This window comes from Candoia aspera, chromosome 4 (assembly GCF_035149785.1).
Source record: "Candoia aspera isolate rCanAsp1 chromosome 4, rCanAsp1.hap2, whole genome shotgun sequence".
In the NCBI taxonomy this organism is placed as follows: Eukaryota; Metazoa; Chordata; class Lepidosauria; order Squamata; family Boidae; genus Candoia; species Candoia aspera.
The window spans coordinates 85,255,466-85,272,969 of NC_086156.1; the positions used below are offsets into that span (position 1 = coordinate 85,255,466).

The window sequence follows — 17,504 nt, forward strand, 5'->3', positions numbered from 1 at the left end:
CTAATGTTATTTCTCTATGGATAGGTGAAAAAAAAAGGAAGCCTGAATTATACAGATGTGCACTTTCCTGCAAAGAAAGCCCACAGTGTTCTTTGCTGAGAAGCAATTTGGAGTAACAAATTAAGTGCACATTTTTCCTTGCAGACTTCATGGTTTTTCCTGTATGGGAAAAAGTAGGCAGTTGAAGCTGCATCAAGACATTTAATGCAATCAACCCTAAGGGAATTGTTTTGGCATTTATGGTTGGCACATACAGCTGTGGAAATCCTCCACCGCATTTGGGGGCAGAGACATTCTCCAACCATTTCCCAAGGACAGGATTTCTCCTCAACAGTGAGAGATGGTTTCCTTACTGAACCCTCACCCCCACCCCAGAGGAATTATTCCCTGGGGTTTTACTGAAGTGTTGGAAACCAAGAAGGCAGCAGACTACTGGACAGTAGAGCCATGTAATATTCCACAAATTATTTGGGAAAGATCCTTCAGAGCATGCAGAAGCAGAAACAGAGCACCTATTTGCAATTTTTTAAAGCACAATAAGCTACATTTGTTGGACCATGTGCACTCAAGTCTTTTTGGCTAGATTTTAGGCAAGCAGGATTTCTACTTCCACCCATTCAATTTTTTCAAGGGGCTGTATAGTATTTGATTCTTCAGCCATTTGCTGTGGCAGAGAAGGAGTCTTCTGCTCCGCAAAGTGTTCAGTCTCCAAAGGATCTTTTCCAAATTATTTATGAAGCACTGCACAAACCTACCAGATGGAGGACTGTACCTGAAAGGACTGTAGGGGACACTCACACATACCTTTTGGTTACCCTGTAACTCAATAAATGCAAGAAGATCACACCTCACTCATGAAAATGTATTTGAAATACTCTTCTCTGAATTTCTAACACAGATTATTTCTCATCGAACTGAATATGAACTATCCAGGAGAATTTCTGTGCTTGGCACTAGTTTAACCCTTCAGTTTCCAGATACTATTTCAAGGACATAGCAATGAGCCGTTCTTGGATGATTCTACAGGTCTGAAATTGGTTCAGCTCCACTTGGAGCTGTCCGTGGTGCTGCTCCCTTGCTTGAACACTCAACCCCCGTCCACAGTCTGCTCTGGAACAAAGACACCAGCAACTCTGGAAAGGTAGATACGAGATTCAAGCTGGCCAAATCTCAGAAATACGTATATTTATCCTGCACTTCATTGTTCAGTGAGTCTGAGTGTGAGTTAAGGTGCAGTTGGGTATTCAAAATGCCTCATACAAAAGGAGGAGGGGAAGGAAACACCATCTCCTTTCTTTCTCCCTTCTTTTGCTAAACTTGTCTGTGTGAGTGGCTATAAAAGGATAAAGATTTAAAGAGGTCTGCAGCATGGCAATATTCTTTGCTCTTGCAAGTTTTATTACTACCAAGCTGCTGCAGGCAGAGGAAGGAGCCATACGAAGATGAACATTCAAAGGAAATGCTGTGATTAAAGGTGGAAATCAGCCAGTTGGCAATATACAGAACATTCATTTCTATTACCATTGATTTGTTCCCTCCTTAATAATGAAAATCAATTTTTAAGAAAAGAAAAATTCCAAGTGGCAAGTTGCATCTTGCTTTTCAGAGGAGACGAAATTGCTTGTTAGTCCAGGTGCAGTTGCAGAGACTTAAGATGGAAGGAAGCTTGATCATGCTGATAGGGGTTTTAAATTTTCCATTTGAAGCCTATTTGAAAACTACAGCCAGCTCAGAAAACTGCAGCTATACTTGTGCTGAGTGAAGCTAATTTAGAATGCATATTACAGTATTTCTCCTTTGGGCAGTTTCAGGGGTACAGTTCACAATACTGGTCATTCCCTATAGAATCCGGCTTAGGAGCAGGACAGCTAAAATACCACTTTCTCCTAAACTAACATTTCTAAGCTTTGCAGTACATTAAACAAGCCCTTTTCCCATTCATACCATAAGGGGGTGCTAGCATGTCTAATCCAGGGCAATTCTCTGCATCCATGGCCCCAAAAGGAGCAGGGAGAAGACTGACTATTTCATGTTGAGCCATTAAAAACCAGAGTCAATTAGTTCACCTCAGTGTAGCTACTTTCTCCTCAAATCTGGAACCCAGTAAATTATTTAAATTTTGTTAGAAATACTAGTCTGCAGTCAAAGTTTGGTTTATGCCAGAGCTGGCCCAAAATACATTGTGGCTTAGGCCAAGGATAAGAAGCCATCTGCGCTCTGTTCCAAGTACAGAAAGCAGGATGGCAGCTGAACCTTACTTCAATACTGAACGACCACCTAGTCAGACAGTCCTGGACACTGTCTGGTACACACAGCAATCCTCCAAGAAAATGGAGAGCTCGGGAAGAAAAACTAAAGACTGCCCCACCCTTTGTCACCATCACTCTGCCTAAAAGTAGAGCCAGCTATGGCTTGTGCAAATCCTTGATTGCTACACTGGGGAGAAAATTTTAAAAAATTATAGCTAGCAACTGCTCGAAACACAAGTTCCTTGCTTCCTTTGTGTCATCTGAGGGAAGGAGAAAAGTACGAATCTGAGAACACTCATGAGCTGCCCTCATCAAAATAAACCATGACCTGATTTACATCTGAACTGAGACAGTTTTGTTTGCCGTATTACTAATCCAGGTCTTGCACATCAAGCCACTGCTCTTCCCAACTAACCTTTCTTGGAACTGCTTAGAAGGAATCAGCCCTGCCCGGAGATTTGTGTCACCCACACGTTTGGCCTGCCACCATGTTGGGTCATCTTGGCTCACCACTTCCAAGATGTGCCTCCTCTGAAATGGTAGTCCTGCCTCCTGACATGGGATAGCTTTGTCCTCTTTTGGGTTGTAGGAGAAGAGGGCTCTCATGAATACCTACCGGATGGAAGAAAGATAACCATGACCACAGTTACAGCTTTCCTACAATTTCATGCTGATGAAGAAAAGCTGCAGAAATGTATATGGGTTGCATTCTGAACTCACGGCACTCGGAGCTTTAGGGATATGAAAACAAATCAACAGATAAAAAGATGAAAAAATAATGATGCTCAAAGTGGAGAGGGATAAAAGATAATATGCCAAAAGGACTGGGACAAACTGTTCCTTCCTCAACTCACCACCCCCATTCACAGGTTTGTGCAGATAGTTCAGTAATTTTGAGTAGTTTGGTGGAACAGCTTTGTCCTCCCCCTAATCCTCACCCTTTTACACTTTTTAGAAAAGCAGGGTTTGATGTAGTGGCAGCCTGGGGGGGTGAACTGCCACCTCTAGAACCAATTAACTAGCTAATTTATTGCTAGCATTATTCCAGGTCCATTCTTGAAAAAGGTAGAGGGGGGAATAAATGGCAGCTGGTGTTCTGCTGGTGCATTTAAGCAGAAAAAAATTATATATGCTGCCACAGCCAGTGACACTTTTTAAACTCAAAGAAGAAAGAAGAAAAAGAGGAAAGATAAGGCTGTCACTGCCACTGTGCTTATCACCTCCTCACAACACTTCTCTTCCTCCCAGAGTCCTCCCATTTGAACCTCCTCAACTCCCCACCCACCAGAAACTGTGCCCTTTCCACTCCATTTTCCAAATCTGCACTTGAAGGAAAAATTGGTTTCAAACCAGTTAGCTTGCCACAGTGTCCTCATGCAAAACCTAGTGCCCATAGACATTCCAAGGGAATAGGATGTGTATGTGCAGCTCTGGCCTGAAAGTCACAAGATTTCTCCAGACAGACAGAGCAGATCTTAGTATTTTTAACAAACTGGGAACACTGTTCAGATAAGTATGAACATGCAAATGACTCCAGCCCATCCTTCAGGGATATTTGACTAAAGCAGTGTTCTCCAAACTTGGCCACTTTAAGATGTGTGGACTTCAACTCCCAGAATTCCCCAGCCAGCATGCTGGGAGTTGGTCCACACATCTTAAAGTGGCCAAGTTTGAGAAACGCTGGGCTAAAGGCTCTGGGGTAGCCTACACCTGCCATTCCGAAGATGGGCACACCTACCCCCCACAATTCCCTGCCAACTTGGACAAAAGCTATGGAGGCTAAGAAGACTGGGAGTTGTAGTCTCCACACACATGGGAAGTACCAGGCTACCTAATCCCTTTCAACATGCTTAGAACAGGAACACATGTTTAGAAGAACATCTACATAAGGTTGTAATGTTTTCACATGTCAGCGGGCTCTCTTACCTTGCTGTCCTTCAGGCGATCTTCTTCTTTGATGGCTGGAATTATTTTCAGTGTTATTGATCCCTGGGATTGAGCCTGCAAGAAAAATAACTCTGTGTTGCCCTTCTTTCAGAAACCACATCGCATCTGCAAAAACCACTGAGAACTACCTGTCTCTTGGCACATAGGAATGCAGGCATCAGCCTTACACTGAGTGAGACCACTGAGTGAGACTACTGGTCGAGGTACTAAATATTTAGTCTAATCAGAATTGGCTCTCAAAGCAGCCTATCTTTTCCAGCTCTACCTGGAAATGCTGGGGACTACATCTGGGACACTGTGTGCAAAGCAAGTGCCCCATCCCCAGAAAGTCTTAATATTTTTGGACTTCCAATTCAGTGGCTAGAAGAAACTGGAGGAAGATAAGTCAAAAACATTCCTCTGGATGGATGCCTTTTTTAAGCAGCAAAAGATTTATGTAAAAGAAATGGATTGCTCTCAGTTGCAAGGTATAGCCGTTCTTCCTTTAAGCAAGCAGCAGCATGACAAAAATAAATCACGAAGTCCTAGGTTCAGATTCCTTACTCAGCATGGTTAATTCAGCTCTGAGACTAACTATGAGGGATCTTAGGCCAGACAACTCAGTCCAGTTCTGAAGGATGGTGTTAAAATGGAACCCTTAATACTGTATAAGGCACCCTAAATGCGCTTAGAGGAAAGAAAGTCTACTAATTTATTTTCTTAGAGCAAATATTTACATTCTGGAAAGGCTCTGAGAAATCAGTAGAGAGACACCATCCCTGCCCTGATGTTTTCTAATCTAAAATGCATGGGACCAAAGCAGGATGGAGGGGGAAAAGATAAATGTCATCTAAGTTATCTACCAGTTTGGGGAGACAATTTTAATTTAGGAGCTGCAACAAGCCATCTTTTACCTATTCAGTAATGTAATCTGATTTGATTTCAAATGATTTTCTGCTCTCAAAGTTTGCCAGAGCGAATATTATGAATACGTTTGACTCTTTCCTTTTGTGTCCTCCTCAGTCTAATGTGAATCTCAGGCATCAGCAGTTTGCCTCAGCAATTTGTAGCCTGCAATTTTCTTTTTTTGGTAAAACTGTAGCTTTGCATATATTTTACATATCAAAGGTCCAAGATTCAATCCCCAGCATACCCAGGCAGGGCTGGTAAAGATTCTTTTCTTGGGGGAAAAAAATGCAGTCAAGTCAATGGGTGGCAGGCCTAATGCTCTGGCTTCCTAATTCTGCAAAATGTCAACTTACAGCAGTGTTTCTCAACCTTGGCAACTTTAAGACATATGGACTTCAACTCCCAGAATTCCCCAGACAGCCAATTCTGGGAATTTAAGTCCACACGTCTTAAAGTTGCCAAGGTTGAGAAACACTGGCTTACAGAGTGCAGAAAACAGAAAGTAAAAAATCTTAGCCTTACTATTTTTGCTTGCATAAAACTGCATGCCTATGATTAACTGGAAGAAGTCTAACTGAATTAACTGGGACTCACATCCAAATAAACACATCTAGGATGACACTGCATTGCACACTTCGGTGGCAAACACACAGTCTGCTGTGTAAACAACCTGATGGACCACTAGCAGATGATCAAGGATGCCCTGGTCAAGCAGGGAGTGACTAACATTGACTGCAAGCCATTATTTACTAGATTTTATCCCGTCTTTATTTTTTGTTAACTCAAGGCAGTGTACGTACTTCATGCCTCTGCTTCCTATTTTCCCCACAACAACCCTGTGAGAGAGCACAACTGGCCCAAGGTCACCCAGCCGGCTTTCATGCCCAAGGGGCGGGGGGGGGCAGAACTCACAGGCTCCTGGTTTCTAACCCAGCACTTTAGCCACTAGACCTGACTGACTTTAGTCTGCCACTTCCTCCTGCTTGAAGGGGGGAAAAAAGGGGGGGGGTATTTTTTTTTTAAGTGGTGCCTGATCTGGGTTGGAAAGAGACCAAGTTTCTAGAGAAGCCCAAATTAGGGGTTAGTTACTCTAGGAATCAGTCTGTATGTTAGCAGCAGGAAGTCTGTGCACCATCTCTATTATTTATTTATTTTATTTTTCAAATTTCTATCACCGCCCATCTCTCCCAAAAAGGGGACTCTGGGCAGCTAACCTTCTTTTCCATGTTTGGGCAACATGGCTGATTAGGAAGTTTAGTTTTCAGTCCAAAACACCATCCTGGATTAAACAATCTAGCCTCTCTAGCCAAAGAACTATGGTGTTCACGAGACATGCGAACCATCATCTTAACCCACTAAATGTGTCTGTCCTATGAAGACAGCCTTTATTTTCTCTTAATGATATTAAAAACCAGTCAATGTAATCAGAGAGGGACAATAATTATTCAGCAAGGTTTTTTCAATCATAAGATAATCACAGCTAACAAATATGAAAAGAAAATATGCAAATTAATCCCATGGGATTTAAATTATTTATCCATCTTCTGCACCAAGCAGAAAATGGGAGTACTTGCTGTCCAAAGGGCCATCCAGCTATGGCTAAGTTCACACAGCATGCTTAACCAAGCTGCATTTGTTCAATACATATGCAAAGCTTGGTTAATCTTGCTTCGTTTCAAGGGGAAGTCTGGCTTAGCATATGGTGCAAATTACTGTAAGCCCATTGGGTTAGTTTATAGTTCAATATTCAATGTACTGTACAATATAATATGCATGCCCAGAAACTCTAGAGCCCTATATTATTGTTATTATTATTATTATTATTATTATTATTATTATTCATGTCAGAAGCAACTACCAAGGCGCTTCTTTATTGAAAGGATTTGCCGGTGACATCACCATTGCCCAGGGGATGCCTGAGGGGTCTCCTTTCATGTCCCTGTTATTTTCCCACTAAAGTGGTACCTATTCATCTACTTGCATTTATTTGCATGCTTTTGAACTGCTAGGTTGGCAGGAGCTGGGACAAGCTGATGGGAACTCACTCCGTCACGCGGCTTGCGCTCCAGGTTTCAAACTGCCGAGGTGCTGACCTTAATGGTCCTCTGACTCAGTGTCTTAACCACTGAGCCACTGCAGCCCCATTATTATTATTACTATTATTAACCTGATGGTCCACTAGCAGATGATCAAGGATGCCCTGGTCAAGCAGGAAGTGGCTGACATTGACTGCCACCCACTATTTATTTATTAGATTTTATCCTGTCTTTTTTTGTTGTTGATAACTCAAGACAGTGTACACACTTCATGCTCCTGCTTCCTATTTTCCCCACAACAACCACCCTGTGAGGTGGGCTGGGCTGAGAGAGTGACTGGCCCAAGGTCACCCAGCCGGCTTTCACGCCTAAGGGAGGCCTGGAACTCCCAGTCTCTAATTATATTTCATTCTTTGGGGGGTATTTGTTGTTTTTAATTGTGCATCCTATTCTGAGTCGCATGTCAAGCCAGAGGCTACATACAGTGAATTAATACTTAAACTCTTAAAATGGGCGACTGAGTAACATGGACAAACACGTTGTGTGAACACAGCTACAGATTCTAAAGAGCGGAAGAGTTTCAGGTTGGCCTCGCTCCAATTTGTCTATTTTAAGGAAATAACCATGTTTCACGGACTGCTTTTCTCCTGTTTGGTTCTAAACAAATGTCCAAATTCACGTGGCAGTTTGCACACACCATATTGCAATGCTAAACAGACAGAGCCTTTTGCAGGCAGCAAAAGAGCCACAAAACAGCTTCTTTGCAGCCCCAAAACTCTCCGCATCAAAGCTTAAAAGATTTTCAAGTGATTGCATCGTAAATCTTGACAGTTCTGGATTCCTCTGTTGTGGAAGCTTCTACAGTTAAGAAAGAGGGAGGGGGAGAACATTTCCTCTGTTCCTACAAACAACAGTTTTGAATGATATCAGTTGCCTGCAATGTTTTTCACACTCATGGAGCTATTCACCTATTTCTTGTTTCCAGGTGAAGTAGAAGAAGGCAGAAGATGCTTCCCTTCCAGCCCACTTTCACTATTCAGTAAGCCATGTGTGTAAAGAGCACCTGCCTACATCTTCCGCACAAGCATGCACATTACTGATGTGATGGTAATAAATACAGTGACACAGAGAGATTGAAGACATGTCGCATTACAGAACAGTAAGATCTTGTTTTGAGCAATTAGTGAATTACTTTTTCTTTAAGGCAGGCTTTCTCAACCAGGGTTCCTCAGCACCCTAGGGTTACCCAAGAGGCCACTAGGGGTTCCCTGGGAGATCACCATTTATTTAAAAAAATATTTCAAATTCGGGAAACTTCATATTAAAGAGGTAAGTTTCATTCTTTATTTTTAGTTTAAGAACACTATTAGTGCATATATACAGGCCTGCCCATGGATGTAATCAAAGCAGACACAGGCCAAAATATAAAGCAACTGAAAGAAGCTATACAAGATCGGAAATCATGGAAAGAGCTGGCTTATGGAATCGCCAAGGGTCGGATACAACTGAATGGATAATTCAATTCGACCCGTGAAACTGATATAATAATTTTGTAACTTCTGGCCTGTATTTGAGCCTGAATGTGCAGAGGTTCCCCAAGGCCTGAAAAATATTTCAAGGGTTCCTCCAGGGTCAAAAGGTTGAGAAAGGCTGCTTTAAGGATACAATACACTCTTATGCAGGGACGCGGTGGCGCTGCGGGTTAAACCACTGAGCTGCTGAGCTTGCTGATTGGAAGGCCGATGGTTCGAATCCGCGTGACAGGGTGAGCTCCCGTTGCTAGTCCCAGCTCCTGCCAACCTAGCAGTTCGAAAACATGCAAATGTGAGTAGATTAATAGGCACCGCTTTGGCGGGCAGGTAACAGCATTCCATTTAGTCATGCCGGCCACATAACCACGGAAGTGTCTTCGGACAAACGCCGGCTCTTCGGCTTTGAAACGGAGATGAGCACCGCCCCCTAGAGTCAGACACGACTGGACTTAATGTCAAGGGATACTTTACCTTTACCTACACTCTTATGCACGTACAGTAAGATATAAGCTCCACTGAATTCAACCAGGATTTACCCCAAGTAAGTTACATAGCGGGAATGCAGGTGTTTAATGTCATGTTTCCTGCTTTCTGGGGGGGGGGGGAGATTTCTCAGGCAAAAGTGGGGGACTTACAGCTCCCTAGATCAGTGTTTCTCAACCTTGACAACTTTAAGATGTGTGAACTTCTCCTCCCAGAATTTCCTGGTCACTGCCCTCGATGCTGCACGGAGCACGGCCTCAGTGAGGAATGCTGCGAGATACTATTCAACAATGCCAGGAGGGTCACAAGTTTCCCACTCCTGTTCTCAGGGACATATATTAGCAGTGGGTGGACCTGGGGCCCAATGTGAGTAGGACAAAAGCCAAATATGGGTAAAGCTGCTCCTTTACCTTTCTCCTTCTCTTGGTCCTTTCAATCTTCCCTCTCCCACTCCTGCTGTCACTCCCACACAAGTACATTCAGCTCTGCTAATGCAGCTGCCAGTTTCTTTAAGGTGCTGCAAATTGCACCCCTCCTTAAATTCTTTTAAAAAGGCAGACAGAACATTCTCTTGTTCTAGTCCCCAGGAAAAAAAAATCAGAGGCATCTCTGACCTTATTCCTTAGACAGGAACAGTTAAAGCCTACAGTACTTCCTTTTTGTAGACAGAACTGGGATGCAAACTCCAGACCATCACTGTTCTGGATGGCACCAAAGAGTTTTCTACATCTCTGCTGTCATCAAGTGATTGTCCACATTTTTGCAGTCCAACTCTGGCCAACCAATTCTCTTGGCTACAGGATTTGTTTTAACATTAACAGATAAACAGTTTAATCTTACACACAGCCACTTAAAATCAATTTGGTGCAATACGATTTTCTCCTGTGAGAATGTGCACAGCCACTTTCCGCAGTACTGTCCCCTCCAGAAATAATCTCAGCTCCTGGAGTTCCCACCCAACATGGCCAAGGCAATAGCTGAGAATCTGGGGAGTAATAATCCCAGCAAACGTTAGTGAAATCTTTTCCCCAAAACTAAAGCCTAACAGTGCAATCATTTATGTGTCTCCTCCAAAATACTGTAAATCCCGAGCCTTTCTGTTGGGCTTATTACTTCTTCTTCTTCTTCTTTTGTATCCAAATCAAACCTTAAGCTGCCAATATGACGCCACCTTCTGGGCTTTGTCATTGGCCAAAAACAAGTCATTTTCAGTGCACACTATTGATAATAATCGGCCAGTCAGCAGGTGGGCCGAAGCCTGTATCTCTCCACATCCACACAGCGTGTTATTATCCATCCGTCAGCAACCCCCACTTGAGCATATTAGTCTTGCACTTAGGCACTCCAACCCTCCACCTATTCAGAGTCTTCCAAATACCATAAGGGAGGTGGAATCCCTTGGCCATCATTTCCTCTGGGACTCTTCCTTGGTCAGTGATTTCTCTCCTCCATCTTCCAGTTTGGTTCTGCTCTTGCCTGCCCTCAAGAGTGTTTGTTCCTGCCATGAAACTCTTCCTAGATTTTAGTCGACGAGGGACGAGGGTGCCGGGGATCCTTCTCTTGTTTTGTTCTCTCAGCATCTGCTGCTACTTCTCTCCTGGTCTTGGGTGGTGCAATACCAACAAGGGGGTACATTTTCTCAACTGGTGCAGGTTTAAGACATCCTGTCACTATGTGTATTGCTTACTACCAAAAGGGATTTTAAGAATTTTCTTCTGCCTATTTCGAAACTGATTTCTGCTTCCTAAAGTAATGTATGCATCAAAAGGTATTTTGTGTCCTGAATTCTATACTGTCCCTAGTATTATAATAGTTCTTTACTTGCAAAACACAGCAAAATATTTATAAGAATGTATATTTTGTACTAACATGTTAAAATGTGTACATTACAATAAAAGGCATATAAACATCAAAGAATCTTCATGTAGTTTTGTTTTTTCTGAAATAAACAGATTTATGCATAAGCAGGACAGAATGAACAGACAAATAAGCATATGCAAAACAGGCAAGAACTGAAAATAAACAGCTTATTACAGCTTTACTCCCACGTAAGTAGGAGAAAGGCACTCTAGGGCTGTAACCTATAAAATGCCCCAACAGGGTAGCAAATTTTTCTTAAAAATATTATTATTTTAAAACTTAATTCTGGTTAATCAAAAAATAGGATTGTATTCCCTTGGCTGTGTTCTTCAATCCAAGCTTAACTCTGAATGCCAAATTCTCAGTGATAGCCAGCAATGCATTTTCACAGCTAAGATTAAAAAGTGTCAACTGTACTCTTTCCTAGAGGTATTCAAGAATGATCCACATAGAAATAATGGAGATCTATATTTAGATCTACTAGCAAGAGAGTAAGGTATTATAAATCTAGATATTTCTTTAACTTGGTTAGGCGGAAGTCATTCTTTTTCTTTTATATGTATAAATCTGTAAGCTGTATCTATAAGTGTTCCTATTTTTCTTTCTTTTTTTATATAATGGTATTTTTTAAGGATTTTCTTTAGATTGTTATATTTGGTATTAATGTTGCTTTTTATTGTACAGATTGAATTGTATTTAAAATTCTTTTTTTTCTTTTTCTCTTTTTTTTCAGTTTTTCTTTTTCTTTTATTTTTGAAGATAATAGTTTATATTAAAAAAAAAATAAGAATGATCCACAGGCATTGAATTCCCCGCAATGTCTATGGCAGTTGCTAACCCTAGTCCTGCCAGTACCTAGTTCAGTATACATTGCATGAAAGGAGAGAGGAAAACTTTTGGAACAACTGAAATAAGCTGTTTCCCCCACCCGCTTGGATGGATTAGGTTTTATTCTGAACTGGAAAATGTAGGGGGCTTTAAAACCTCACCTGCAATTGCAGTAGGCTTTGGTCGTTGGGGGTTGTTTTGTATGCTTGTGGCTTAGCAAGTTGTTCAAACTACTGTAAATCTGTTTGGTTACTTTATGATTAGCATATTGAGTGAACTAAGGAAATTGGTTGATTCCATGTCCCAGTTAAGAGTGTTTGGGCAAACTTATTCTGTGATTCTTCTGAATCCCTTTTAATAGGAATCCTAGAGATTTCAAGCCCATTAGCTGGAAATGCTAGGAGCTGAGCCTGAAATTCTTGGCTGGCAATTTCTCTCTTCCACCATTAAACTAAGGAACTTCCATTAATTCTTCCAAGAAATTGCAGCACAACACTGTCTCAACACAGACACCCACCCTTAATTGCGGAGCACACTGGCTCAAAAGAAAACACTCCTTTATGACCCTCTCTAGAACATCCTGCTTTTCATTGTGATGACAATGGAGGGATAAATGGGATTTGTTGCTTTTTCCTCCTATTTCCTTTAAAAAGAAAGGAAAACAACCCTGATGATTCAGGTGTCCTTGGTGTCTCTGTATTTCTTCTCGCCAACTGCTGCAATGCTTGCTTAATTCAGAAAGGACCTTGAGAATGCCACTGGCAATTGCAACAGCTACATGTATCTTATTTTTGGCCCCTCTGTGTAGGAGTCACCAAGCATGTTATTTCCTCTCTGGCATGGAAGAGGTGTGCCTTGTGACTTCATAATTAAAGCTGGGAAAGAGTAAATTGGTCTCAGCATTGCTGGGATGACTGGAGAGTCACATTCCCAGCTATAAGGTTGTTTTGGAGAACACAAAAATCAGTTCCATTTGGACAGAGACAATGGCCTCTTTGGCTTTTGCTTTCTTAGCACAACAACTTGTCTTAAAATGAACATAGTACTGAGGGTACATAGTATGATATGCTGAGCACCAAATGCTCTAAAGAAAGGTTGGTGGACTAACCCCTAATCAATTATGTTCAGTTTGGAGGAATCCTAGGAGTTTTTGTCAGCAAGTGCCATATTCACAGCTATGTTCCTACAGAGACTTCTTCCACCCCTGCTCACCAGATGCCCTGTACTTTCTGCTTTCATATAATTAAATAAAATCGAATGAGAAGCTGACATGCTGCCAAGCAGACTACTGGCTTCCAACTTTTTATTTTCCAGACTGTTTCCAGGTCCCAAAAACTACCTTGGCAAATAAATATTGGATGGCAATGCTGTTACTTTGCCAGCCTATCCAGCAAAAAAGACAAACCTAAATTTGGGTCATAGACAGTCCTCTAGAGAGGGTTAGAGTTGGGCTCCCATACTTGGGCTGCAAAGATTTTTACAACAATTACATGGTAGCAAAGAGCTATAATAAATGCTCTGCTACTTTTTTGTGGTTATCCAGAATGTGCAACCCATGTGGTAGCCCTAGATAAATCTTAATGGCTGAGATGCAACCAGATCCAGGCTGCAAAATTCTGCAAAATCACTAGATAGCAAGAGAGACATACTAAAAAACAGTAACTATTTCCTGCCATCTGCTGGTTATCAGTGTTTTTGCAGCCTAGACCTAGAAGCTCTAAGCAGAAAGCTATCTCATTAGTTTCCCTTTAGGTAAATACTTAGTTTGTTCCTGGTCACACTCACCTGGACAGTAATTTTGTGGGAGCACTTATAACATAGTCTTAAAATTACAAATCTACCAAAGGCCCCCAACTTCCTATCACCAACAGGAATAATAGTAAGGTTTTCTTTAGAAGCATAGGAAACCCATCAGTGAAACTTATACCAGGACAAGAGTATTTCTCCCCATATCCCAACATCGCCTATTGTTACTAGCAAACTTCTCCAAGATTTCAAGTGGAGTAAGGTTTTTTTTATTCATCTGCTACTTCATCCTTTTTAACTGGCAGCATAGAAATCAAAATTTGGATCATCTGAATGCAAAGCTTTTGCTTTACCACTGGATATATGATCCTTTACCAATACAGTTGCCAGGAGGAGGGCGAGGAGGGATCATGAATCTGCTGGGATACGCCTGCTATGGCTCTCCCGCAGAGCAGCCTGTTCATGAATACATTAGAGAACTGGGACGGAGGAAAGACACCACACCTAAAAGATCCATCTGATACTGAGTTAGGACATTAGTTTAGTTCTGCAAATTGAATGATTTGCAAGGTATAAGCATGAGCAGGAGGAGACACTACCCCAGGTTTTCTTGTGCTCAAAAATCACAAGGAAATGCAATTTTACTAATGTCAGTAAGAAACTAACTTATTTTCTCTCTTTCTGGCAACTAGGATTGAGTTGCCTTGTCACTTATCAATTTTAAGAATGTTAATCGTGCACTTTTTAGCCAACTTATAACATTTACATAGATATTAAATGGGTTATTTAATTTAGGGAGAACAACAACTGTTCCTTGTTTCTAAAATAATTCAGAGGTACACTATTGTAGCAGGCATCCTGTGAGTGAATGAGAGAGACCAAGAAAGAAATGTCTACCAGTGGGAAGGGATCATAGAAATCATCTAATCCAACCCTCTGCTCAGTGCTAGAGTCATTAGAGCAGTGTTTCTCAACCTTGGCAACTTTGAGATGTGTGGATGTCAGCTCCCAGAATTCCCCAGCCATCTTAAAGTTGCCAAGGTTGAGAAACATTGCACTAGAACTGAGAGATGACCATTCAGTCTCTGGTTGAAGACCTCAAGCAAAGGAGGAGGTTGCCATAAAATAATAGTCTTATTTTAAAAATATACCACCCCCAATCATCATGACATCTTTTTACTTAGTTGATAATTCAAGTATAGAGAAGGAGTTAATAAGTAAATCAGAATCTATTCAAAAGTAAGTCCCAATGAATCCAAAACTACTTATTCCCAGGTAGGCTGGTATGTAATTACAGTCTTAAGCAAGCCGCCATTACCAGTATGCCCATGATTAATTTAATTATGGTTTATATCTTTTCAGTTCACATGACCCACTGAACCATAATCTAACCATAGTGTCTGGGTTTGCCCAGTGTACTGGCTGAAATGCAGTTGGCAGTGTATGGTTCAATGTGCCTTGTGAAAATACCTATGTGTGGAAAAGCCAAAACAAACCAAAATCTGGCTAATTTCTTCCGGTCGTTTGTGAAGAACATCAACTCCATTGACTTCCCGCAGCTCGTCTCCAACGTGGACAAGACCTGTGAGGGAAACAAGAAAAATATGAGGTCAACCATCCATTCTAGGCAGCAAAAGCTCCACACTTTGCCTGCAGCAAATCTGATGGCTCACAGTAGAGAAGCAAGTTCTGTCCCAAATAAGAAATGTCACCAAAAGTCTATTTCCAAGCCTGGGACCAGAGCAAATAGAACATTAAACTCAATATTTCCTTTTTCTTCCAAATTCAACACTTTCATGTGCAGAATCCCTACTCATCCGTGAAGCTCACTAGGTGATCTTAAATTTACATGTTGTTGTAAGGAGAAAAGTGCTAGGTGAAGAGGTGAGATGGTCTTGAGCAGAAGCCAGCAACCCAGGGCCAGCAACCATGTGTGTCTCCAGACTTACTCTAACAGTTCCAGGAAGCCCTAGATTTAAGCCACCAGAAGCTGGCAGCAAAACGGAGATTTGTAGACACAATCTCTTTCCCCCTTATCCCATTTTGGCAGTAACTAGATGCACCAAGCCTATAGCAGAATTACCACATTTATTTTCTGTTCTTTTAAAAAAAATTCTGAACCAAAATCTGTATTTTTAAAGTACAGCTTGCCCGCTATATTGCCACCAAGCACCTCTGTAGTCCCCAGGGACTGAAAATAACTAAATAAACCAGCCCAGTCCTGCCTTAGGAGGAGGCTGGGATGGAGGCTATAAAATTATAATCTGAAACTATAATCTTATGTAATAGGTTCTTTGTTCCTAATTACTGTGTTGGCTTCTCCACTGCAGAATGTGAAAGTAAAATATTTATTTATTTATTATTCACATTTCTATCACCACCCATCTCCCCCTAAAATATTTCTTGGTTTCCTATCCCTGGACTACCTCCCCATACCCTGCCCTTGCTGGCTGAGACTGATGGGTGGCAGAGTCCAAGAGCATCTGTGGAACCCCAGCTTCTATAGCTTTGATGTAATTACAGGAGAGGTATCACTTCTCAACACTCCATCACACCGTGATCTTCTATCTAATATACATTTAGCTCAAATATTAATAAGTCTGTTTTATAGTTCAAAGGAAGCTTGCAGCCTCCTTTCTCAAAAATTGGAATTGCTCTACTTACTCAGCCCTTAGTTAAATTTTCAGTCAAACAATTTAGCAAATAATATCCATCATCTCGCTCAGCTTTCACCTAGAGCTTTATAAACACTTTTTTACAAAACACTGCAGGCAGAAACAAAATTTTGAATAGCCTTTGGGAAACCTGCACAATTCTGGACTCTCCGTATGGCAATAATCCATAAGGAAAGAGTCACAGGAACCCTCAAAATTATGTTTTTATAGCCTACAACTTCAACCTGAATTTTGCAGGCTACCAAAACTACGTCCTTTCCATGCTTGGATCCAAGTATATCTGCATGTTAGAAGTGAACATGACAGGAGCTTGCTTGTGTTGGCAAATGAGTCTTGATATAATACAAGCCTTGGAGGACAGGGGAAAAAATAGGTTAAAATGCTATTCTTCCAATACAAAAATGTCCAACATTTCCAGCTTAGATACTATGACATTGCACCTGACCCTGTAGAAGAGAAACAAAAACGCATGTGTTTTTCAGGGAAAATTAAAATTAAAATCCCAAGCTCACTCGGAGGACGCTTGCCTTCTCTCATGTGAAATTAAGAAAAGGAATTCTGCAGTTTAAGGAAACGTACCACTGCGATCAGCTGCCCCTCCCCTCATGATGCGGGCCACAACCACAGCCCCCGTGTGCTCATCCCGCCTGATTGTTGCACCCTAAAAGGGAAACAGAAGACCCATCAATGCACAGCTCTTGCCCGGCACATCAGGCCTAAAAGAAAACCTCATAACGCACAGTGGCCAGATACAGGCTTGAGGGGAACCTACAGCAAGATGTGAAAACAAGAGCCTTCCCTCACTTTTTGATCCCACTCAGCAATTAATATTCATTATGACAATGCCTCTGGAAATTCTATGTAGCTGTCACAGTTAATAGCTATGGCCAGTTCTATCTTCCATGAATTCAACTGGGTCCTCTTTAATACAGCCTCAGCCAAGATTTGTTGCTGAATCTTGTAGAACTGAATTCCATGAATTATAAGCTGCATGAAGGAACGTTTTCTTTGATCTGTCCGGCTACATCTGCTTCACTTCCAGCTGATCCCTGAGTACTTCCTCTGGTTAATAACAGCATTGTTTATTAATAGAATATTACATTTTTCACTTTTTCAGGATAAAAGTCTTTACAAAGTTGATTATGTCATCTTTTAAAAATAATCATGCCATAACAATATTCAATACAAAATTCACTGAAATGGAATAAATAAAATACCAGCAGCAGATAAAAGCACGGTAACCTAAAACTAACCAGAGCA

The 17,504-nt window shown here is 41.4% G+C and overlaps 1 protein-coding gene across 1 annotated transcript in view; it reads right to left on the reverse strand.

Annotated features, from left to right (window-relative positions):
* MPP3 (MAGUK p55 scaffold protein 3) overlaps positions 1 to 17,504 on the reverse strand; it is a 90,397-nt gene that overhangs the window by 28,808 nt on the left and 44,085 nt on the right. Inside the window, exons 7-10 of the mRNA XM_063300867.1 lie at positions 16,824 to 16,905; positions 15,066 to 15,151; positions 4,176 to 4,250; positions 2,665 to 2,861 (exon numbers count right to left, since the gene is read on the reverse strand). Of these exons, the coding sequence (XP_063156937.1) occupies positions 2,665 to 2,861; positions 4,176 to 4,250; positions 15,066 to 15,151; positions 16,824 to 16,905 (440 nt within the window). The remainder of the gene's footprint in view (positions 1 to 2,664; positions 2,862 to 4,175; positions 4,251 to 15,065; positions 15,152 to 16,823; positions 16,906 to 17,504) is intronic.